Raw genomic sequence first — 26,658 nt, forward strand, 5'->3', positions numbered from 1 at the left:
ACTAGAACTGAACTAGAACTGAACTAGAACTGAACTAGAACTGAACTAGAACTGAACTAGAACTGAACTAGAACTGAACTAGAACTGAACTAGAACTGAACTAGAACTGAACTAGAATGAACTACTAGAACTGAACTAGAACTGAACTAGAACTGAACTAGAACTGAACTAGAACTGAACTAGAACTGAACTAAACTAGAACTGAACGAACTGAACTAGAACTGAACTAGAACTGAGCTAGAACTGAACTAGAACTGAACTAGAACTGAACTAGAACTGAACTGAACTGAACGAACTGAACTAGAACGAACTAGAACTGAACTAGAACTGAACTAGAACTGAACTAGAACTGAACTAGAACTGAACTAGAACTGAACTAGAACTGAACTAGAACTGAACTAGAACTGAACTAGAACTGAACTAGAACTGAACTAGAACTGAACTAGAACTGAACTAGAACTGAACTAGAACTGAACTAGAACTGAACTAGAACTGAACTAGAACTGAACTAGAAATGAACTAGAACTGAACTAGACCTGAACTAGAACTGAACTAGAACTGAACTAGAACTGAACTAGAACTGAACTAGAACTGAACTAGAACTGAACTACAACTGAACTAGAACTGAACTACAACTGAACTAGAACTGAACTAGAACTGAACTAGAACTGAACTAGAACTGAACTAGAACTGAACTAGACTGAACTGAACTGAACTAGACTGAACTAGAACTGAACTAGAACTGAACTAGAACTGAACTAGAACTGAACTAGAACTGAACTAGAACTGAACTAGAACTGAACTAGAACTGAACTACAACTGAACTAGAACTGAACTACAACTGAACTACAACTGAACTACAACTGAACTAGAACTGAACTAGAACTGAACTAGAACTGAACTAGAACTGAACTAGAACTGAACTAGAACTGAACTAGAACTGAACTAGAACTGAACTAGAACTGAACTCGAACTGAACTAGAACTGAACTAGAACTGAACTAGAACTGAACTAGAACTGAACTAGAACTGAACTAGAAACTGAACTAGAACTGAACTAGAACTGAACTAGAACTGAACTGAACTAGAACTGAACTAGAACTGAACTAGAACTGAACTAGAACTGAACTAACTGAACTAGAACTGAACTAGAACTGAACTAGAACTGAACTAGAACTGAACTAGAACTGAACTAGAACTGAACTAGAACTGAACTAGAACTGAACTAGAACTGAACTAGAACTGAACTAGAACTGAACTAGAACTGAACTAGAACTGAACTAGAACTGAACTAGAACTGAACTAGAACTGAACTAGAACTGAACTAGAACTGAACTAGAACTGAACTAGAACTGAACTAGAACTGAACTAGAACTGAACTAGAACTGAACTAAACTGAACTAGAACTGAACTAGATCTGAACTAGAACTGAACTGAACTAGAACTGAACTAAAACTGAACTAAAACTGAACTAGAACTGAACTAGAACTGAACTAGAACTGAACTAGAACTAGAACTGAACTAAAACTGAACTAGAACTGAACTAGAACTGAACTAGAACTGAACTAGAACTGAACTAGAACTGAACTAGAACTGAACTAGAACTGAACTAGAACTGAACTAGAACTGAACTAGAACTGAACTAGAACTGAATTAGTATAAAAGTAGAATTGCTTAATAGAGCACATCTATGTTTCTTTAGCAAACTGAAGCATTTTAAATCCTATTGTTCATATTTAATTTTTTGGAAGAATCGTATGCAGAACGTGTTGAGCCCCAGTTGCTTATATAATGTATATGCAGGCGTTTCTAGGACTTCTAGGCATTAGTTGGTAGTTTAGTATTATTTCTTCTACATCTTTTATGTTTTTGATGATGCATCTCAAATTGTGTAGCATCATTTCAATGTAAGAATTTTAAGGATTTCGTGGTAAAATGCTTTCAACTTGGATTTTATTTAAAAGGAGCAAAAGTAGTTTACAAAAAAAAAAAAAAAAAAAAAACTAGGAATTTAAGTACAACAATATATACTTATAAACAACCGTATTAGGGGGAAAGGAAACCAAAATTTGACAAAAAATAGGTTAGATTGTTTGAGGTGAGAGAGAAAGGGCTGTGAGAAAAGTGTCATAAAGTTTTTTTGTTTGTGGCTGGAGAAAGAAAGTGAAAGTAAATTTTGGATTAAAATAGAATTTCTATAAAAGTACTTAGACGAATCTTAGAGGGTGGCTTTTTTATTAAATTGCTTTGTTTACTTTTTAATATTTGCTTAAACAATAATTAAAGAAATTTTCTGGTTACAAAACAACTGCAATTGATGATGACTGATTAAAGTAGTGATCAAGTTAAGGGTCAATTAATATAAAAACGAAACAAAGAATGAAAATAAATAAAGACTTTATTTAAAAAAAAAAAAACTTGTAGTAAAAACTCAACTATACAATACAACAACAGTAATAATATAAAATTACAATTTTTATAAATAAACTACAAATTGCAGTATAATAAACATTTGTATTAATGCTCTAATTAGTAAGTAAAATAACAAGTTGTATCTTCTACAATATAAAACAAAAAAGACACTCCAAAAAAAAAAAAAAAAAAAAAAAAAAAAAAAGAAATGATGATGATCTTTCAAGTGGGAGAAGGTATGCCAACTCTAGACAAATTATAAAAATTTGCATATTATAAACAGAAATTAAAAACTCTACTCCGCACACCTTCCCCATTTGGGAAGAAAATAAAACTACAATTCTAACTCGTTGTGTTTTGCGCAATCTTCAGCAAAGAAAAACTACATGAAATAAATGAAAAATACGTTTATAACCAGCAAAAACCATTAAGGATATAAAACTCATTGAAAGAGAAATTAAAAATAACAATTTAATTGAAAATTCTTCAAAAAAAAAAAAAAAAAAAGAAAACACACCCAAACACATTTTAAACGTTCAAGTTCTAATAGCTGCTGCAATTTGTTTTGTAAACAAAATCAAAAAAAAAACTACAACCATCAGTTTACAAGTGGTCCGATCGTCTTGATTGTTATTATACAAAATTTTTTGAAGATCTAGAGGAAAAGCCAAAAAAAAAAAAAAACATCCAGCAGACACTTTTCCAAAAATGAGGCAAGAGCATAAAACAAGCAATTTCGAAATCTTAATAACAAGTGAAAAAAAAATATTCGAAATAAAATGCAAATTTTATTTTCAAACTAAACTAAAAAAAGAGACAATCTCCCATATGTCTGCCCAGTGTTTTGGAATACCACACGGATATAAGCACTCTCTTTTTCAGAAAGAATTTTAAAAATTCATTCTCAAAATTCTCAAGAATACACAAAAACTGACAGACTATAATTAAGCATGAGAACAATTATTAAGGCGGGCGCAGTATTTGTTCAGTTCAGTTCTAGTTCGTTCTGCTCAAGTTCTGTTCCAGGTCTGTTCTAGTTCTGTTTGAGTTCTGTTCTAGTTCTGTTCTAGTTCTGTTTTAGTTCTGTTTTAGTTCTGTTATAGTTCTTTTCTAGTTCTGTTTTAGGTTTCTGTTATAGTCTTTTCTAGTTCTGTATCTAGTTCTGTTCTAGTTCTGTTCTAGTTCTGTTCAGTTCTGTTCTAGTTCGGTTCTAGTTCTGTTCTAGTTCTTTAGTTCTGTTCTAGTTCTGTTCTAGTTCTGTTCTAGTTCTGTTCTAGTTCTGTTCTAGTTCTGTTCTAGTTCTGTTCTAGTTCTGTTCTAGTTCTGTTCTAGTTCTGTTCTAGTTCTGTTCTAGTTCTGTTCTAGTTTTGTTTCCTAGTTCTGTTCTAGTTCTGTTTCTAGTTCTGTTCTAGTTCTGTTCTAGTTCTGTTCTAGTTCTGTTCTAGTTCTGTTCTAGTTCTGTTTCTAGTTCTGTTCTAGTTCTGTTCTAGTTTCTAGTTCTGTCTAGTTCTAGTTCTGTTCTAGTTCTGTTCTAGTTCTGTTCTAGTTCTGTTCTAGTTCTGTTCTAGTTCTGTGTCTAGTTCTGTTCTAGGTTCTGTTCTAGTTCTGTTCTAGTTCTGTTCTAGTTTCTGTTCTAGTTCTGTTATCTAGTTCTGTTCTAGTTCTGGTTCTAGTTCTGTTCTAGTTCTGTTCTATTCTAGTTCTAGGTCTGTTCTAGTTCTGTTCTAGTTCTGTTCTAGTTTCTGTTCTTAGTTCTGTTCTAGTTCTGTTCTAGTTCTGTTCTAGTTCTGTTCTAGTTCTGTTCTAGTTCTGTTCTAGTTCTTTCTAGTTTCTGTTCTAGTTCTGTTCTAGTTCTGTTCTAGTTCGTTCTAGTTCTGTTCTAGTTCTGTTCTAGTTCTAGTTCTGTTCTAGTTCTGTTCTAGTTCTGTTCTAGTTCTGTTCTAGTTCTGTTCTAGTTTCTGTTCTAGTTCTGTTCTAGTTCTTTCTAGTTCTGTTCTAGTTCTTCTAGTTCGTTCTAGTTCGTTCTAGTTCTGTTCTAGTTCTGTTCTAGTTCTGTTCTAGTTCTGTTCTAGTTCGTTCTAGTTCTGTTTAGTTCTGTTCTAGTTCTGTTCTAGTTCTGTTCTAGTTCTGTTCTAGTTCTGTTCTAGTTATGTTCTAGTTTGCTCTAGTTTTGCTCTAGTTTTGCTCTAGTTCTGCTCTAGCTCTGTTCTAGTTCTGTTCTAGTTCTGTTCTAGTTCTGTTCTAGTTCTGTTCTAGTTCTGTTCTAGTTCTGTTCTAGTTCTGTTTCGTTCTGTTCTAGTTCTGTTCTAGTTCTGTTCTAGTTCTGTTCTAGTTCTGTTCTAGTTTGTTCTAGTTCTGTTCTAGTTCTGTTCTAGTTCTGTTCTAGTTCTGTTCTAGTTCTGTTCTAGTTCTGTTCTAGTTGTTCTAGTTCTGTTCTAGTTCTGTTCTAGTTCTGTTCTAGTTCTGTTCTAGTTCTGTTCTAGTTCTGTTCTAGTTCTGTTCTAGTTCTGTTCTAGTTCTGTCTAGTTCTGTTCTAGTTCTGTTCTAGTTCTGTTCTAGTTCTGTTTTAGTTCTGTTCTAGTTCTATTCTAGTTCTGTTCTAGTTCTGTTTAGTCTGTTCTAGTTCTGTTCTAGTTCTGTTCTAGTTCTGTTCTAGTTCTGTTCTAGTTCTGTTCTAGTTCTGTTCTAGTTCTGTTCTAGTTCTGTTCTAGTTCGTTCTAGTTCTGTTCTAGTTCTGTTCTAGTTCTGTTCTAGTTCTGTTCTAGTTCTGTTCTAGTTCTGTTCTAGTCTGTTCTAGTTCTGTTCTAGTTCTGTTCTAGTTCTGTTCTAGTTCTGTTCTAGTTCTGTTCTAGTTCTGTTCTAGTTCTGTTCTAGTTCTGTTCTAGTTCTGTTCTAGTTCTGTTCTAGTTCTGTTCTAGTTCTGTTCTAGTTCTGTTCTAGTTCTGTTCTAGTTCTGTTCTAGTTCTGTTCTAGTTCTGTTCTAGTTCTGTTCTAGTTCTGTTCTAGTTCTGTTCTAGTTCTGTTCTAGTTCTGTTCTAGTTCTGTTCTAGTTCTGTTCTAGTTCTGTTCTAGTTCTGTTCTAGTTCTGTTCTAGTTGTTCTAGTTCTGTTCTAGTTCTGTTCTAGTTCTGTTCTAGTTCTGTTCTAGTTCTGTTCTAGTTCTGTTCTAGTTCTGTTTATGTTCTGTCTGTTCTAGTTCTGTTCTAGTTCTGTTCTAGTTCTGTTCTAGTTTGTTCTAGTTCTGTTTAGTTCTGTTCTAGTTCTGTTCTAGTTCTGTTCTAGTTTGTTCTAGTTCTGTTCTAGTCTGTCTAGTTCTGTTCTAGTTCTGTTCTAGTTCTGTTCTAGTTTCTAGTTGTTTAGTTCAGTTCTAGTTCTGTTCTAGTTCTGTTCTAGTTCTGTTCTAGTTCTGTCTAGTTCTTTCTATTCTTTTCTATTTTCAGTTCTAGTTCTAGTTCGCGACTAATTCATTCCAATTTTATTTCTATACATCACCCTAATATTTCTTTAATTCCACTCCAAACAATATCATCTCGTCTACAGTATATTTTTGAGAACATGTGCTTGTGATGAGTATGATGGGATGAGGTTTTGAATTTTATACAGATTTCGAATATTATTTTAAATATTTTCAATATCCTCAGATCATTTTTAGAAGTCGGTGGTAACGGTTGTTATTTAAATGAAAAAACTTGCTTGCGTGTGGGACAAAAAATGATAACGATTTGTATTATTTGTGTGCAATTTGTTTGTGTTTGGAAAAATTAATTAATTTGTGTGCAATTGCCTTAAAATAACAAATGAGAAAATAAATACAAATTTTTCAATTTCCATGAAGAAAGAAAAAATTAATAATTATTGAAAATTATTGTACAATTGTACCTAATTATTAACGAGAAAAAAAGGCCAAATATTATAAGCATGACTGTGCATGCGGTTTTATTAATATAAAAAATATATATAAAAATTTTTTCATTATTATTTGATTGTGTTGAAACAATTTCTGGAATATAAAATAAATATTTGAAATATATTGTATTTGCCTAAATGTTATTGTGCATATTGTTGTATCGAATAAATGGAAATTTTGATATTTGATTGTTTATTTTAAATCTAAACCAAATGGTATAATATTGCTAATGCTGGTGTTGAAAAATATTGTGGTTGTGTGTTGTTTTTTGTTGTTTTCCAAAAATTAAACAGAAGAAATTTTGGCGAAATATTGGAAAAAAATAATGGAAATTTATTTTAAATCGAAAAATTTATTAAAAGTATTTTAAGTTTTTGTGTAAAAAGTAAATCTAAAATATGGGTTTTAACTATTTACTGTGAAAATGTTAAGGCGGATATCGTTTATGAGCAACTGGGTACGGATATTTGTAGTGTTGCAACTGTTAAATGGGAGGCCTCCATTATAGCAGCCATATCACTTCTGGGCATTATAGTCTACATGATGTGGAAATTTAAATATAGGTGAGTGGTGGAAAACAATTTTCAAAATATTGTTACTAAATTAGTAAAATGTTAATACTACTAAAAAACTTTTTACTTATTTTCAATTCGTATATAAAATATTTAAAATATTTGATATAAAAATTTAAAAAAAAATTTACACTAACTGAACAACAATATTTAGCCAATTAAAGAAAATGACTGGCAAAAAATTCAATATGTATAATAAATAAAAAACTAATGAAATTCCAAATTTTATTAAATCAATATTTTTCGACATTCCCCTCAAATTTTCTATATTAAACATGTGTAAAATCTGTGGACCTTGGCCTAATTATTGTCGGACAAAACAGATCAGCAGGTGTGTGAATAAAAACTCCATTTTCAGTAGATTTACATTTAGAAAATTTGGTGCTTTAGTTTAGTTCTAGTTCTCTAGTTCTGTTCTGTTCTAGTTCTGTTCTAGTTCTGTTCTAGTTCTGTTCTAGTTCTGTTCTAGTTCTGTTCTAGTTCTGTTCTAGTTCTGTTCTAGTTCTGTTCTAGTTCTGTTCTAGTTCTGTTCTAGTTCTGTTCTAGTTCTGTTCTAGTTCTGTTCTAGTTCTGTTCTAGTTCTGTTCTAGTTCTGTTCTAGTTATGTTCTAGTTCTGTTCTAGTTCGTTCTAGTTCTGTTCTAGTTCTGTTCTTGTTCTGTTCTTGTTCTGTTCTTGTTCTGTTCTAGTTCTGTTCTAGTTCTGTTCTAGTTCTGTTCTAGTTCTGTTCTAGCTTCTGTTCCTAGTCTGTTCAGTTCTTTTAGTTCTGTTTTAGTTCTGTTCTAGTTCTGTTCTATTCCATTGTAGTTTGATCTAGTTTTCAGCAAAAATATGTTTCTATGGTAATTGTTTTTAAAACAATATTTTTTTGAAATTTAACAAAATGTTATTTCCCAAAACTTTTAAGAAGAAACAATCTTTATAAATAAACAAAATGGAAATGAACAAATTTTTTAAATTTAGCACAAGATAACAAAACCAAAAAAAGTTTTTTATAAACAAATAAATGAATCTTGAAAACTTTAACAATAATGCAAGAGTTAAAAGATCATAAAATAAAAAATAAAGAAAATAAGAGTAGAATACACAATCTGGAGAAAAAATGAATAAGAAACGAAAAATTCTATGATCACATGTTGTCATTAAATTATTCTCTAAAGGAATTCCCCAAAAAGCCACATGAATGCACAGCAAACAGAAATTACTGAGAATTTAAAAAGTATTAAAAAAGAAAAATAAAATAAACAAACAAATATTAATTATAACAATATTGCATGGATCAGTTCAGCAGCCGTTTTTTTTATAATTTGTTTGACAAACTGTAACACAATGATGAACTAATTATAGCGTCTGCTAATAATATCTAAATCTAGGGAATTCTGTTAATATTTATTTATGAAATTGTTTCAAAAGCAAACTTCGTTTTCATAATTACAATATTTCTTATAAAATATAAATTTTAATGCTTACGAATTTAAAAAAAATTAAAACATATTCTTTGTTCTTAAAATGACGCCTTGGTTCTATTTTACGTATTCATATGTAGTGTTAGTGACGAAACTTTGACTGATGCTGATGTTGACGTTATTAATGATGCTTATACTCATGTGTGCGTGCGCTTTTGTTTATATTTTGTCATTTAAACTTATGGGATCAACTAAAGCCCAACATCATTATGATGTTTTAATTAAAAATCATTAAAATGTTTTAATATAAACAAAAATTTGTTTAAATAATATTTTGAGACATTTGTCTTAGAAGTAGCGAACGACATGTGTCTTTTTATGATTTTATGATCATTATTAATAAAATACTTTTAATTAATATTTATTTTTTGTTCTGGAAACAAAAAAGTTACATTTATGAGACAATCGTAGACAATGTGGTAAAAAGGTAATATCTTTATGCGGGTTGAATTATTAAGCCTAAAACTAGGCTAGGAATATTAACTGGGAGCACCAAGAATTGAACTAGACAGAACAGAACTAGAACAGAACTAGAACAGAACTAGAACAGGACTAGAACAGAACTAGAACAGAACTAGAACAGAACTAGAACAGAACTAGAACAGAACTAGAACAGAACTAGAACAGAACTAGAACAGAACTAGAACAGAACTAGAACAGAACTAGAACAGAACTAGAACAGAACTAGAACAGAACAAGAACAGAACTAGAACAGAACTAGAACAGAACTAGAACAGAACTAGAACAGAACTAGAACAGAACAGAACAGAACTAGAACAGAACTAGAACAGAACTAGAACAGAACTAGAACAGAACTAGAACAACTAGAACAGAACAGAACAGAACAGAACTAGAACAGAACTAGAACAGAACAGAAGAACAGAACTAGAACAGAACTAGAACAGAACTAGAACAGAACTAGAACAGAACTAGAACAGAACTAGAACAGAACTAAAACAGAACTAGAACAGAACTAGAACAGAACAGAACTAGAACAAACTAGAACCGAACTAGACAGAACTAGAACAGAACTAGAACAGAACTAGAACAGAACTAGAACAGAACTAGAACAGAACTAGAACAGAACTAGAACAGAACTAGAACAGAACTAGAACAGAACTAGAACAGAACTAGAACAGAACTAGACAGAACTAGAACAGAACTAGAACAGAACTAGAACAGAACTAGAACAGAACTAGAACAGAACTAGAACAGAACTAGAACAGAACTAGAACAGAACTAGAACAGAACTAGAACAGAACTAGAACAGAACTAGAACAGAACTAGAACAGAACTAGAACAGAACTAGAACAGAACTAGAACAAACTAGAACAGAACTAGAACAGAACTAGAACAGAACTAGAACGGAACTAGAACAGAACTAGAACAGAACTAGAAGAGAACTAGAAGAGAACTAGAACAGAACTAGAACAGAACTAGAACAGACCTAGAACAGAACTAGAACAGAACTAGAACAGAACTAGAACAGAACTAGAACAGAACTCGAACAGAACTAGAACAGAACTAGAACAGAACTAGAACAGAACTAGAACAGAACTAGAACAGAACTAGAACAGAACTAGACAGAAACTAGAACAGAACTAGAACAGACCAGAACAGAACTAGACAGAACTAGAACAGAACTAGAACAGAACTAGAACAGAACTAGAACAGAACTAGAACAGAACTAGAACAGAACTAGAACAGAACTAGAAACAGAACTAGAACAGAACTAGAACAGAACTAGAACAGAACTAGAACAGAAACTAGAACAGAACTAGAAACAGAACTAGAACTGAAGTAGCACTGAACTAGAACAGATTTAGACTTAAAATGGAACTGAAGTAAATTAATTTATTTTGAAATTATTAAAAAATTTTTATTTTTTTGTAAGCTTTTTACCATATTTTCCTTTTATTCTGCAAATATACATTAATTTTTCTGTGTTTTTAAAATAAACAAATGCATTGAGAAAAAACATAAATTTTACTCGAATTTCATTCATGCGATTACAGTGTGAGATATTTGTCGGTTATAATTAAGTGTGAAAACCTGCTGCGATATTTTCAGTTTTAATTAAATTAAGGAAAATGTGCAACAACGTATGCAATTACTAATGAAACTTAATGAAATTAGAAAAAAAAACAAGTGTCAGAATAAGTTTTTTTTTTTAAAGGAAATTCAAAGGAAATGTTCTATTTTATTTAAAAAAACATCCATAAATTTTCCTAAAATAATATTTGTATTTCCCTTTGTTCACACCTCGTAAATTAAAACTAAAATCAATAAAATTTACAATATTTTTTTATTATCTACTCGTGTTGCATTTAATGAGCTTTTTTTATTGAAAAACTTCCTTTCAATTAATTTCTTCACACTAAACTCCAATATGCGCCCGCATTAAAATCGAAAAAATACCATAAAAACTTGAGTCATAAAATATATCTAAATGCTCTAAAAATCTAAAAAATGCATTATTAACAGAAAAAAATTAAATCAAATAAATGTGTTAAATGCACTTGATTAAGGCAATAATTTTTATTTTTTCTCGTAACTTGATAAAATTAAATTTAGAGAAAATTTGTTTATAAAAATGCATACGGAAACATGTTTCAAATAAAATTTATAGTTTCTTAAGAAAATAACAATAAAAATTCAAAAGAAAATATTTATTTTCAAATTTCCGAAATTATTTAGAAATTTATTTTTAATATTTATTAAAAATTTTTTTTTGGTATTTTAAACTTTCATTAGGCGTACTTCCCCACTGTTATTTTTTGACCCTAAAATAGTTTTTTGTTATTATTTTATTTCAAATTAAACACTTTCCTTCATTAATCTGCCTGCCCCTCCTCAAGACCCTACCATTAAGCGCTTGTAACACTTAAAGAAACACGAACAGAACCCACTACCAAGCGACATCATACAGAAACACTTCCGTGTACTCAACAGGAATTTGTCTGATCAATTACAATTTCCCAAAACACTTGAACGCGAACGACGGACGACCGTCTATTTAAAAGTGCATATTTTGAAACAATCATAATGAGCGAGAAAAAAACACATAAACCAAACAACTCCATTAAAATTATTTTTTAAAATAAAAAAAAATTTGGTTGCTATTTATAGTCATACGCATTAATAAATAAAGTAAAAAATAATAAAAAACATTTAATTTAGCAGAGATGGGTGCTGCAAATGCAAAAAGTACTATTTATGAAGATATTTTTACATGACAACAGATGTAGAAAAGAGAGAAACAGAACTAGAACAGAACTAAAACAGGACTAGAACAGAACTAGAACAGAACTCGAACAGAACTAAAACAGGACTAGAACAGAACTCGAACTGAACTAGAACACAACTAGAACAGAAGTAGAATAGAACTAGAACAGAACTAGAACAGAACTAGAACAGAACTAGAACAGAACTAGAACAGAACTAGAACAGAACTAGAACAGAACTAGAACAGAACTAGAACAGAACTAGAACAGAACTAGAACTAGAACAGAACTAGAACAGAACTAGAACAGAACTAGAACAGAACTAGAACAGAACTAGAACAGAACTAGAACAGAACTAGAACAGAACTAAAACAGAACTAGAACACAAAACTGGAACAGAACTAGAACAGAACTAAAACAGAACTAGAACAAAACTGGAACAGAACTAGAACAGAACTAGAACAGAACTAGAACAGAACTAGAAGAGAACTAGAACAGAACTAGAACAGAACTAGAATAGAACTTGAACAGAACTTGAACAGAACTTGAACAGAACTTGAACAGAACTAGAACAGAACTAGAACAGAACTAGAACAGAACTAGAACAGAACTAGAACAGAACTAGAGCAGAACTAGAACAGAACTAGAACAGAACTAGAACAGAACTAGAACAGAACTAGAACAGAACTAGAACAGAACTAGAACAGAACTAGAACAGAACTAGAACAGAACTAGAACAGAACTAGAACAGAACTAGAACAGAACTAGAACAGAACTAGAACAGAACTAGAACAGAACTAGAACAGAACTAGAACAGAACTAGAACAGAACTAGAATAGAACTAGAACAGAACTAGAACAGAACTAGAACAGAACTAGAACAGAACTAGAACAGAACTAGAACAGAACTAGAACAGAACTAGAACAGAACTAGAACAGAACTAGAACAGAACTAAAACAGAACTAGAACAGAGCTAGAACAGAACAGAACTAGATCTAGAACAGAACAGAACTAGAACAGAACTAGAACAGAACTAGAACAGAACTAGAACAGAACTAGAACAGAACTAGAACAGAACTAGAACAGAACAGAACTTAAATAAAATAGAACAGAACTAGAACAGAACTTAAATAGAAATAGAACAGAACTAGAACAGAAACTCAAATAGAACTCAACTAGAACAGAAACTAGAAACAGACCTCCAACTGAACTGGAGCTTTGGTACTTCTGCTTCTCTACCCCCTTTTTCCCTGCAACACCAGTGATTGTGTTGTAAATTTACTACAAAAAACTTATATGCCTGAATGCACGTGCATTTGAATTGTGATTTTTTTAATGTTTTGTTGTTGCTGCTTATTTTTAGTGCGTTAATGCCACATTAATGCAACATTTGTATAAATAAATATAAAAAACACGCATTTATTCGAATGCACTTGTTTGTGTGTATGTGTTTATGAAAATTTACTATAAAATCCAGATGACGATGATGATATTGTTGATTTATGTTGTATGGTAGTGGTATGTGGCAGGTTGCCACTTTGCCACACACCACTTCTTCTAACCGACAACACTATTGACACACACACACACATTCATATACAACGTAGTTTGTAGAAAGAATCTCACTTGTAGTGAGTGCATATTCGCATTATATACGCCATACGCGTCGTGTTCATACAAAATAATTACAGTTGTTAATGAATGCAATTGAGACATTTCTTAATGTGAAAAATGTGTAGAGAGGGTTGGCTGGCTGTAGGTGTTTAAGGGAATTAAATCGCTATATTTATAAATTTTAGAAATTATAGTTCAGTCTATAGACTAGACTACTGTTCAGACTATAGTCCGTCTATAGACTAGATTGGGTTATATTCCCAACTATGTATAGACTAAACTATAGCACGTACTGGTGACTACAATGTAGTTCACACTAGTTATTGACTATTGAATAAACTATAGTCCAGACTATATACTAGACTTTAATCCGGACAATAGTCTGGATTATAGACTAAACATTAGTCTACAACTATAGGCTAGACTGTGGAGAGCTAGTCCCTAATTATTCTAGTTCATTCTAGTTCAGTTCTAGTTCAGTTTCTAGTTCAAGTTCTAGTTCAGTTCTAGTTCAGTTCTAGTTCAGTTCGAGTCATGTTCTAGTTCAGTTCTAGTCAGTTCTAGTCAGTTCTATTCAGTTCTAGTTCAGTTCCTAGTTCAGTTCCTAGTTCAGTTCTAGTTCAGTTCTAGTTCAGTTCTAGTTCAGTCTAGTCATTCTAGTTCAGTTCTAGTTCAGTTCTAGTTCAGTTCTAGTTCAGTTCTAGTTCAGTTCTAGTTCAGTTCTAGTTCAGTTCTAGTTCAGTTCTAGTTCAGTTCTAGTTCAGTTCTAGTTCAGTTCTAGTTCAGTTCTAGTTCAGTTCTAGTTCAGTTCTAGTTCAGTTCTAGTTCAGTTCTAGTTCAGTTCTAGTTCAGTTCTAGTTCAGTTCTAGTTCAGTTCTAGTTCAGTTCTAGTTCAGTTCTAGTTCAGTTCTAGTTCAGTTCTAGTTCAGTTCTAGTTCAGTTCTAGTTCAGTTCTAGTTCAGTTCTAGTTCAGTTCTAGTTCAGTTCTAGTTCAGTTCTAGTTCAGTTCTAGTTCAGTTCTAGTTCAGTTCTAGTTCAGTCCTAGTTCAGTTCAGTTCTAGTTCAGTTCTAGTTCAGTTCTAGTTCAGTTTCTAGTTCAGTCCTAGTTCAGTTCTAGTTCAGTTTTAGTTCAGTTCTAGTTCAGTTCTAGTACAGTTCTAGTTCAGTTCTAGTTCAGTTCTAGTTCAGTTCTAGTTCAGTTCTAGTTCAGTTCTAGTTCAGTTCTAGTTCAGTTCTAGTTCAGTTCTAGTTCAGTTAGTTCAGTTCTAGTTCAGTTCTAGTTCAGTTCTAGTTCAGTTCTAGTTCAGTTCTAGTTCAGTCCTAGTTCAGTTCTAGTTCAGTTCTAGTTCAGTTCTAGTTCAGTTCTAGTCAGTTCTAGTTCAGTTCTAGTTCAGTTCTAGTTCAGTTCTAGTTCAGTTCTAGTTTAGTTCTAGTTTAGTTCTAGTTCAGTTCTAGTTCAGGTTCTAGTTCAGTTCTAGTTCAGTTCTAGTTCAGTTCTAGTTCAGTTCTAGTTCAGTTCTAGTTCAGTTCTAGTTCAGTTCTAATTCGGTTTTAGTTCAGTTCTAGTTAACTTCTAACTCATTTAATTTAAATTTTTTAAGGCTTAATATTGTAGTTTGACCATTTCAAGGTTACAATTTTCCTGATGAGAAGTTTTTTTTTCATTTCTGTTCGGTTTTGTTTAATGGTTTATGGTTTATCTTTAACTTTTCTAAGCCATTAATTTTTTTTGTTCACTAACAAAGTCCAATTTGAAGTGTAGAAAAAAACAAAAATTCTAACAAAATCCATAAAGTATGGCAAACATATCAATTATTTATGTTGCCTTTAGAGCTTGAAACATAAAACGGACTGACTAGCAGAGTAAATGAATAAGTTAGAAATTGTGAGTGAGAAAACAAACCAAAAAGTAATTAATACTTTATTTTTTAACAAACTAAACAATTTTCAGTTTTACCTTCTTCACTCTCTTTGCCACTTTCATCCATAGATTTCATTTGTGAATGTTTTATTGGAAAAAAATCTAGCCATACATCATGTATATGTGTATGTTAAGCTAACAATAAAAAAATAGAAAGAGAAGTAATGAATTTACCAAATGCGCCTGAAAATATGCAACAGTAATAAATATATTTTAGCACCCAAAATGTATGGCAACAATTTTTTCGCACCATTTACGTAAATTTTTGCTATAACGAGAACTGTATGCTGTTATTGCTAGTTTTTTATTGTTTGTGTTTTTTTTAGTAGAACGTTTTAAATTCTGCATTTTATTTTTGGAAATAAAATGTAAATGGCAAAATATTCAAAATATTTAATGAAAACACACAGTACGAGAGAGAGTTTGAATATGTTTGTTGTTGATAGACTAGACTATGGAATAGACCATAGACTAGACTATAGACTAGATTATAGACTAGACTATAGACTAGACTATAGACTAGACTATAGACTAGACTATAGACTAGACTATAGACTAGACTATAGACTAGACTATAGACTAGACTATAGACTAGACTATAGACTAGACTATAGACTAGACTATAGACTAGACTATAGACTAGACTATAGACTAGACTATAGACTAGACTATAGACTAGACTATAGACTAGACTATAGACTAACTATAGACTAGACTATAGACTAGACTATAGACTAGACTATAGACTAGACTATAGACTAGACTATAGACTAGACTATAGACTAGACTATAGACTAGGACTATAGACTAGACTATAGACTAGACTATGACTAGACTAGACTATAGACTAGACTATAGACTAGACTATAGACTAGAACTATAGACTAGACTATAGACTAGACTATAGACTAGACTATAGACTAGACTAGACTAGACTATAGACTAGACTAGATAGACTATAGACTAGACTATAGACTAGACTATAGACTAGACTATAGACTAGACTATAGATAGACTATAGACTAGACGATAGACAGACTAAGACTAGACTATAGACTAGACTATAGACTAGACTATAGACTAGAAACTAGAATAGACTATAGACTAGACTATAGACTAGACTATAGACTAGACTATAGACTAGACTATAGACTAGACTATAGACTAGAACTATAGACTAGACTATAGACTAGACTATAGACTAGACTATAGACTGACTATAGACAGACTATAGCTATACTATAGACTAGACTATAGACTAGACTATAGACGAGACTATAGACTAGACTATAGACTAGACTATATAGACTAGACTATAGACTATACTATAGACGACTATAGACTAGACTATAGACTATACTATAGACTAGACTATAGACTAGACTATAGACAAGACTATAGACTAGACTATAGACTAGACTATAGACTAGACTATAGACTAGACTATAGACTAGACTATAGACTAGACTATAGACTAGACTATAGACTAGACTATAGACTAGACTATAGACTAGACTATAGACTAGACTATAGACTAGACTATAGACTAGACTATAGACTAGACTATAGACAAGACTATAGACTAGACTATAGACTAGACTATAGACTAGACTATAGACTAGACTATAGACTAGACTATAGACTAACTATAGACTAGACTATAGACTAGACTATAGACTAGACTATAGACTAGACTATAGACTAGACTATAGACTAGACTATAGACTAGACTATAGACTAGACTATAGACTAGACTATAGACTAGACTAGACTATAATCCAGTCTATAGTCCAAACTATAGACTATACTATAGTCAAGACAATATTCAGACTATAAACTAGACTATAGTCCAGACCATTGTTGGTAACTTGTTCATTCTTGTGCAGACAGCCTTCCTATGTTTTGACATAGTGGCGATTTGCTTATATCAACTGCTCTTTTGTTTTCTATATATGTGTGTATATTGACCAATATATTTCGTAAAATATCAGAAAAACAAAGAGATTATCTTTAGTAATGGTAACTCATCGTATGCTTGATATAATAAAGAAAGAATAATTCATTATACTTTTTGCTACAAAAAAAAAAAAAAAAAAAAAAAAAATAATAAAAAAACAATAGCAAGGAATCATGTGTTTGTATAGGAGAATACTCATTCACACAGTGAACTCTCTATGGTAGACGGTTATTACTCCTAAAAGTATGCTGTTGTGAAAAAAGTCATTGTTTGGAGGCAAAAATATAGGTTAAATTCTTTTTCCAAAAATCTTTGAATAAAAACCTTATCAATATCATCAATATGTTGTTATTTGTATCTTATCTTTTTGCTACAAGTTTTATTCACTTGTTTATTTAAATATTTCATTCTTTTGTTATTTTTTCATCATTTTATGGATTTTCTTTTAATTACTTTAAAAAAGTCTCATTCCTCTTTAGTTGCATACAATTTTCTTGTTTTAATATTAATCTTTTAAAGTTTCTTAGCAGCTTGAGAAATGAATCAAAACATTTTTGTAATTAAGCACGTTTTTTTTTTGAAATTTTATGGAAAAAATCTTTTCTAAAATTTATGATTTGTGGCTTTAGAAGATTTTATGGCCTTAAATAAAAAAAGTTTTTATACTAAAAAAAAATCATTAAATATGTTTGTATAAACATTGTTTAAGATTTTAAACATTATGAATATTTGGAGAACTATATGTTTTTGCTAGAACCAAGAAAAAATACTTGAATTAAACATTGCTCATCTTTATATTATTGAAAACAAAACAACAAAAATGATATAAAACATATGAAGACAAAAATTTTATTTGCTAATTTTAACAAAAAAAAAAAAAAAAAAAAAATATATAAAAAATTTTGATACAATTTTTGAGTGTAAATTAATGAAATTATAACTATAAGTCTAGACTATAGTCTGTATAATAATATACATATTCTATATTTTGGACTATTGATATAGTCTAGTCTATAGTCTAGTCTATAGTCAAGTCTATAGTCAAGTCTATAGTCTAGTCTATAGCCTAGTCTATAGTCTAGTCTATAGTCTAGTCTATAGTCTAGTCTATAGTCTAGTCAGTCTAGTCTATAGTCTAGTCTATAGTCTAGTCTATAGTCTAGTCTATAGTCTAGTCTACATTCTAGTCTACAGTCTAGTCTATAGTCTAGTCTATAGTCTAGTCTATAGTCTAGTCTATAGTCTAGTCTATAGTCTAGTCTATAGTCTAGTCTATATTCTAGTCTATAGTCTAGTCTATAGTCTAGTCTATAGTCTAGTCTATAGTCTAGTCTATAGTCTAGTCTATAGTCTAGTCTATAGTCTAGTCTATAGTCTAGTCTATAGTCTAGTCTATAGTCTAGTCTATAGTCTAGTCTATAGTCTAGTCTATAGTCTAGTCTATAGTCTAGTCTATAGTCTAGTCTATAGTCTAGTCTAGTCTAGTCTAGTCTAGTATAGTCTAGTCTATAGTCTAGTCTAGTAGTCTAGATAGTCTAGTCTAGTCTATCGTCTAGTCTATAGTCTAGTCTATAGTCTAGTCTATAGTCTAGTCTATAGTCTAGTCTATAGTCTAGTCTATAGTCTAGTCTATAGTCTAGTCTATAGTCTAGTCTATAGTCTAGTCTATAGTCTAGTCTATAGTCTAGTCTATAGTCTAGTCTATAGTCTAGTCTACAGTCTAGTCTATAGTCTAGTCTATAGTCTAGTCTATAGTCTAGTCTATAGTCTAGTCTATAGTCTAGTCTATAGTCTAGTCTATAGTCTAGTCTATAGTCTAGTCTATAGTCTAGTCTATAGTCTAGTCTATAGTCTAGTCTATAGTCTAGTCTATAGTCTAGTCTATAGTCTAGTCTATAGTCTAGTCTATAGTCTAGTCTATAGTCTAGTCTATAGTCTAGTCTATAGTCTAGTCTATAGTCTAGTCTATAGTCTAGTCTATAGTCTAGTCTATAGTCTAGTCTATAGTCTAGTCTATAGTCTAGTCTATAGTCTAGTCTATAGTCTAGTCTATAGTCTAGTCTATAGTGTAGTCTATAGTTTGTCTATAGTCTAGTCTATAGTCTAGTCTATAGTCTAGTCTATAGTCTAGTCTATAGTCTAGTCTATAGTCTAGTCTATAGTCTAGTCGATAGTCTAGTCAATAGTCTAGTCTATAGTCTAGTCTATAGTCTAGTCTATAGTCTAGTCTATAGTCTAGTCTATAGTCTAGTCTATAGTCTAGTCTATAGTCTAGTCTATAGTCTAGTATAGTCTAGTCTATAGTCTAGTCTATAGTCTAGTCTATAGTCTAGTCTATAGTCTAGTCTATAGTCTAGTCTATAGTCTAGTCTATAGTCTAGTCTATAGTCTCTAGTCTATAGTCTAGTCTATAGTCTAGTCTATAGTCTAGTCTATAGTCTAGTCTATAGTCTAGTCTATAGTCTAGTCTATAGTCTAGTCTATAGTCTAGTCTATAGTCTAGTCTATAGTCTAGTCTATAGTCTAGTCTATAGTCTAGTCTAGAGTCTAGTCTATAGTCTAGTCTATAGTCTAGTCTATAGTCAGTCTATAGTCTAGTCTATAGTCTAGTCTATAGTCTAGTCTATAGTCTAGTCTATAGTCTAGTATAGTCTAGTCTATAGTCTAGTCTATAGTCTAGTCTAAAGTCTAGTCTATAGTCTAGTCTATAGTCTAGTCTATAGTCTAGTCTATAGTCTAGTCTATAGTCTAGTCTATAGTCTAGTCTATAGTCTAGTCTATAGTCTAGTCTATAGTCTAGTCTATAGTCTAGTCTATAGTCTAGTCTATAGTCTAGTCTATAGTCTAGTCTAAAGTCTAGTCTATAGTCTAGTCTATAGTCTAGTCTATAGTCTAGTATTGTCTAGTCTATATTCTAGTCTATAGTCTAGTCTATAGTCTAGTCTAGTCTATAGTCTAGTCTATAGTCTAGGCTATAGTCTAGTCTATAGTCTAGTCTATAAGGACCTTAAATTTGTTTTCTAATATCCGTATCCTGAAATCGTCCTTCTCCCCATTAAAACACCCCCCCCAAAGCAATGAGATAATCTAATTTCACTTGCAGCCTTTAAGGATATCCTTTTTAAATGTTTAATTCTCTTGCAAATGATGAAGTGTATACAGCATGTGCAACTTGGTAAATGAGTAGTTGTAACATAATAATGCATAATTGCCTTGAAATTATATGTTTTCCCAGATGGCAACTTAAGAACGATACGATAATAATAAAATACATAATTTTCAACTCTTAAGCAAAAGTGCATTTAAACAGCAATAAATAGAAACAAATACATAAATTGTACAGAGTCTGAAACTAAATGCAAGAGCAGGCATAACAATTAATTAAAGTTAATTTGTTTAGTAAATTTTATTATTAGCAACTTTAGCTGCCGGTAGAAGAAAAAGAAAATTTTAAATTTTCAATTTAATTTCTTTTGTTTGTATTTACACAGGTGGCATAAACTTTGTTAACATTTCATAATTTACGGGCGGCAGTGGCTCTGTTATTGTTGGCCATAAATACCATAGAATTAGCCAAGGCACTGTTGCCACTGCCGGCTAATATAAATGATGCCGGAGGAGGGGGAGGAGGAGCTAGTAACAGTGGCAATAACGGATATGAAAACAATTACCCAGGAAACGGAAGTGAAAGTAATTTGCCTCAACAACAACAACAGCACGAGCAGACATTTATGAACACTGAACCGGATTTTATAATTGTTGTTATTGGTTTTGCCTCTCTGGCCAATGCCTTGGCCGCTTTGATTTTAACCATCATGTTAATTTGGTTCATCGTGTGGTCGAATTGAAAAAATCTCTAGGTAAGTGTAATAAAATTTTTAAATAATTGTTGTTGTTTTTTTCATGTGTGTTTCTTGTTTTTGTTTTTCTAGAATTTTTATACATCAGCAGCACATTGTCGGTGTTAATTTTCGTTTTACGTATTTATGAATTGGCGGAAATTGTTTACTATGATTCTCTGATGGCCTTGGAATCTATTATACAGGCCTCATCGGCTTTATGTTTATTACTATTGGCCATTATAGATGGTTTTACCGTTTACAAAGAGGTAAGTTTTAAACTTTATAAAATTTTAAATTGTATTTTACAAAGGAGGCGTATGAGTGATATTAATTACAAACTAAAATCAAGAATAAGAATTTTCAAAGAAAATTGTAAAATTAATTTACTTTTATAATTTTTAAACAAGTATTTCACAAAATTCTCTTAACATATAAAATTTTAGTTCTTTTTGTTTGTTTGTAACACTTTTCATGTCAATTTATTTTCAAATACATTTCTACTAAATAATTCATTATTAAAACAGCATGAAACTGTCCCAAAAAATGAACTATTTATTAACAACTTTATCATTCAAATATATTTCTAAATAAAACTGCAAAAATAAAAAAACGTTTGAAAATATTTTTTAAACGAATTGTAAAAACCCATTTTTAACTGAATGATAAGTACAATTCATAAAAAACACACACATAGACGAAAAAAAGAAACATAACTATTTTATATGTATATTTTCAAATAAAATCCTTTTTATGAAAACAGTGGGTGAGAAAAAAATGTCTATAGACTAGACTATAGACCAGACTAAAGACTATAGTATAGACTAGACTACAGACTAGACTATAGAGCAGACTATAGACTGAACTATAGACTAAACTATAGACTAGACTATAGACTAGAATATAGACAAGACTAGACTATAGACTAGACTATAAACTAGACTATAGACTAGACTATAAACTAGACTATAGACTAGACTATAGACCAGACTATAGACTAGACTATAGACTAGACTATAGACTAGACTATAGACTAGACTATAGACTTGACTATAGACTAGACTATAGACTAGACTATAGACTAGACTATAGACTAGACTATAGACTAGACTATAGACTAGACTATAGACTAGACTATAGACTAGACTATAGACTAGACTATAGACTAGACTATAGACAAGACTATAGACTAGACTATAGAATAGACTATAGACTAGATTATAGACTAGACTATAGACAAGACTATAGACTAGACTATAGACTAGACTATAGACTAGACTATAGACTAGACTATAGACTAGACTATAGACTAGACTATAGACTAGACTATAGACTAGACTATAGACTAGACTAGACTAGACTATAGACTAGACTATAGACTAGACTATAGACTAGACTATAGACTAGACTATAGACTAGACTATAGACTGGACTATAGACTAGACTATAGACTAGACTATAGACTAGACTATAGACTAGACTATAGAATAGACTATAGACTAGACTATAGACTAGACTATAGACTAGACTATAGACTAGACTATAGACTAAACTATAGACTAGACTATAGCCTAGACTATAGACTAGACTATAGACTAGACTATAGCCTAGACTATAGACTAGACTATAGACTAGACTATAGACTAGACTATAGACTAGACTATAGACTAGACTATAGACTAGACTATAGACTAGACTATAGACTAGACTATAGACTAGACTATAGACTAGACTATAGACTAGACTATAGACTAGACTATAGACTAGACTAGACTATAGACTAGACTATAGACTGGACTATAGACTAGACTATAGACTAGACTATAGACTAGACTAGACTATAGACTAGACTATAGACTAGACTATAGACTAGACTATACTAGACTATAGACTAGACTATAGACTAGACTAGACTATAGACTAGACTATAGACTAGACTATAGACTAGACTATAGACTAGACTAGACTAGACTATAGACTAGACTATAGACTAGACTATAGACTAGACTATAGACTAGACTATAGACTAGACTATAGACTAGACTATAGACTAGACTATAGACTAGACTATAGACTAGACTATAGACTAGACTATAGACTAGACTATAGACTAGACTATAGACTAGACTATAGACTAGACTATAGACTAGACTATAGACTAGACTATAGACTAGACTATAGACTAGACTATAGACTAGACTATAGACTAGACTATAGACTAGACTATAGACTAGACTATAGACTAGACTATAGACTAGACTATAGACTAGACTATAGACTAGACTATAGACTAGACTATAGACTAGACTATAGACTAGACTATAGACTAGATTATAGACTAGACTATAGACTAGACTATAGACTAGACTATAGACTAGATTATAGACTAGACTATAGACTAGACTAGACTATAGACTAGACTATAGACTAGACTAGACTATAGACTAGACTAGACTAGACTATAGACTAGACTAGACTATAGATAGACTAGACTATAGACTAGACTATAGACTAGACTATAGACTAGACTATAGACTAGACTATAGACTAGACTATAGACTAGACTATAGACTAGACTATAGACTAGACTATAGACTAGACTATAGACTAGACTATAGACTAGACTATAGACTAGACTATAGACTAGACTATAGACTAGACTATAGACTAGACTATAGACTAGACTATAGACTAGACTATAGACTAGACTATAGACTAGACTATAGACTAGACTATAGACTAGACTATAGACTAGACTATAGACTAGACTATAGACTAGACTATAGACTAGACTATAGACTAGACTATAGACTAGACTATAGACTAGACTATAGACTAGACTATAGACTAGACTATAGACTAGACTATAGACTAGACTATAGACTAGACTATAGACTAGACTATAGACTAGACTATAGACTAGACTATAGACTAGACTATAGACTAGACTATAGACTAGACTATAGACTAGACTATAGACTAGACTATAGACTAGACTATAGACTAGACTATAGACTAGACTATAGACTAGACTATAGACTAGACTATAGACTAGACTATAGACTAGACTATAGACTAGACTATAGACTAGACTATAGACTAGACTATAGACTAGACTATAGACTAGACTATAGACTAGACTATAGACTAGACTATAGACTAGACTATAGACTAGACTATAGACTAGACTATAGACTAGACTATAGACTAGACTATAGACTAGACTATAGACTAGACTATAGACTAGACTATAGACTAGACTATAGACTAGACTATAGACTAGACTATAGACTAGACTATAGACTAGACTATAGGCATAGACTATAGACTAGACTATAGACTAGACTATAGACTAGACTATAGACTAGACTATAGACTAGACTATAGACTAGACTATAGACTAGACTATAGACTAGACTATAGACTAGACTATAGACTAGACTATAGACTAGACTATAGACTAGACTATAGACTAGACTATAGACTAGACTATAGACTAGACTATAGACTAGACTATAGACTAGACTATAGACTAGACTATAGACTAGACTATAGACTAGACTAGACTAGACTAGACTAGACTAGACTAGACTAGACTAGACTAGACTATAGACTAGACTAAACTATAGACTAGACTAGACTATAGACTAGACTATAGACTAGACTATAGACTAGACTATAGACTAGGCTATAGACTAGACTAGACTATAGACTAGACTATAGACTAGACTATAGACTAGACTATAGACTAGACTATAGACTAGACTAGACTATAGACTAGATTATAGACTAGACTATAGACTAGACTAGACTAGACTATAGACTAGATTATAGACTAGACTATAGACTAGACTATAGACTAGACTATAGACTAGACTATAGACTAGACTATAGACTAGACTATAGACTAGACTATAGACTAGACTATAGACTAGACTATAGACTAGACTATAGACTAGACTAGACTAGACTAGACTATAGACTAGACTATAGACTAGATAGACTAGGCTATAGACTAGAATATAGACTAGACTATAGACTAGACTATAGACTAGACTATAGACTAGACTATAGACTAGACTATAGACTAGACTATAGACTAGACTATAGACTAGACTATAGACTAGACTATAGACTAGACTATAGACTAGACTATAGACTAGACTATAGATAGACTAGACTAGACTATAGACTAGACTATAGACTAGACTATAGACTAGACTATAGACTAGACTATAGACTAGACTATAGACTAGACTATAGACTAGACTATAGACTAGACTATAGACTAGACTATAGACTAGACTATAGACTAGACTATAGACTAGACTATAGACTAGACTATAGACTAGACTATAGACTAGACTATAGACTAGACTATAGACTAGACTATAGACTAGACTATAGACTAGACTATAGACTAGACTATAGACTAGACTATAGACTAGACTATAGACTAGACTATAGACTAGACTATAGACTAGACTATAGACTAGACTATAGACTAGACTATAGACTAGACTATAGACTAGACTATAGACTAGACTATAGACTAGACTATAGACTAGACTATAGACTAGACTATAGACTAGACTATAGACTAGACTATAGACTAGGCTATAGACTAGACTATAGACTAGACTATAGACTAGACTAGACTATAGACTAGACTATAGACTAGACTAGACTATAGACTAGACTAGACTATAGACTAGACTAGACTATAGACTAGACTATAGACTAGACTATAGACTAGACTATAGACTAGACTATAGACTAGACTATAGACTAGACTATAGACTAGACTATAGACTAGACTATAGACTAGACTATAGACTAGACTATAGACTAGACTATAGACTAGACTATAGACTAGACTATAGACTAGACTATAGACTAGACTATAGACTAGACTATAGACTAGACTATAGACTAGACTATAGACTAGACTAGACTATAGACTAGACTAAGACTAGACTAGACTATAGACTAGACTATAGACTAGACTAGACTATAGACTAGACTAGACTATAGACTAGACTATAGACTAGACTATAGACTAGATAGACTAGACTATAGACTAGACTAGACTATAGACTAGACTATAGACTAGACTATAGACTAGACTATAGACTAGACTATAGACTAGACTATAGACTAGACTATAGACTAGACTATAGACTAGGCTATAGACTAGAATATAGACTAGACTATAGACTAGACTAGACTATAGATAGACTATACTAGACTATAGACTAGACTATAGACTAGACTATATACTAGACTATAGACTAGACTATAGACTAGACTATAGACTAGACTATAGACTAGACTATAGACTAGACTATAGACTAGACTATAGACTAGACTATACTAGACTATAGACTAGACTATAGACTAGACTATAGACTAGACTATAGACTAGACTATAGACTAGACTATAGACTAGACTATAGACTAGACTATAGACTAGACTATAGACTAGACTATAGACTAGACTATAGACTAGACTATAGACTAGACTATAGACTAGACTATAGACTAGACTATAGACTAGACTATAGACTAGACTATAGACTAGACTATAGACTAGACTATAGACTAGACTATAGACTAGACTATAGACTAGACTAGACTACTAGACTATAGACTAGACTATAGACTAGACTATAGACTAGACTATGACTAGACTATAGACTAGACTATAGACTAGACTATAGACTAGACTATAGACTAGACTATAGACTAG

General features: G+C 31.7%; 1 protein-coding gene across 1 annotated transcript in view; it reads left to right on the top strand.

The window, feature by feature from the left end:
- Positions 1–2,619: 2,619 nt before the first annotated feature.
- LOC119600964 (ATP-binding cassette sub-family C member Sur) overlaps positions 2,620–26,658 on the top strand; it is a gene marked incomplete at its 3' end in the record, with an annotated part of 118,086 nt that continues 94,047 nt past the window's right edge. The window contains 5 exon segments of the mRNA XM_037951570.1: positions 2,620–2,647; positions 6,667–6,884; positions 20,562–20,895; positions 20,898–20,930; positions 21,003–21,178. Coding sequence (XP_037807498.1) covers positions 2,620–2,647; positions 6,667–6,884; positions 20,562–20,895; positions 20,898–20,930; positions 21,003–21,178 — 789 coding nt within the window.

The sequence above is a fragment of the Lucilia sericata genome, unplaced genomic scaffold (assembly GCF_015586225.1).
Source record: "Lucilia sericata isolate MDLA Ls3-8-SP2 unplaced genomic scaffold, ASM1558622v1 Contig000130F_arrow, whole genome shotgun sequence".
Lineage (NCBI taxonomy): Eukaryota > Metazoa > Arthropoda > Insecta > Diptera > Calliphoridae > Lucilia > Lucilia sericata.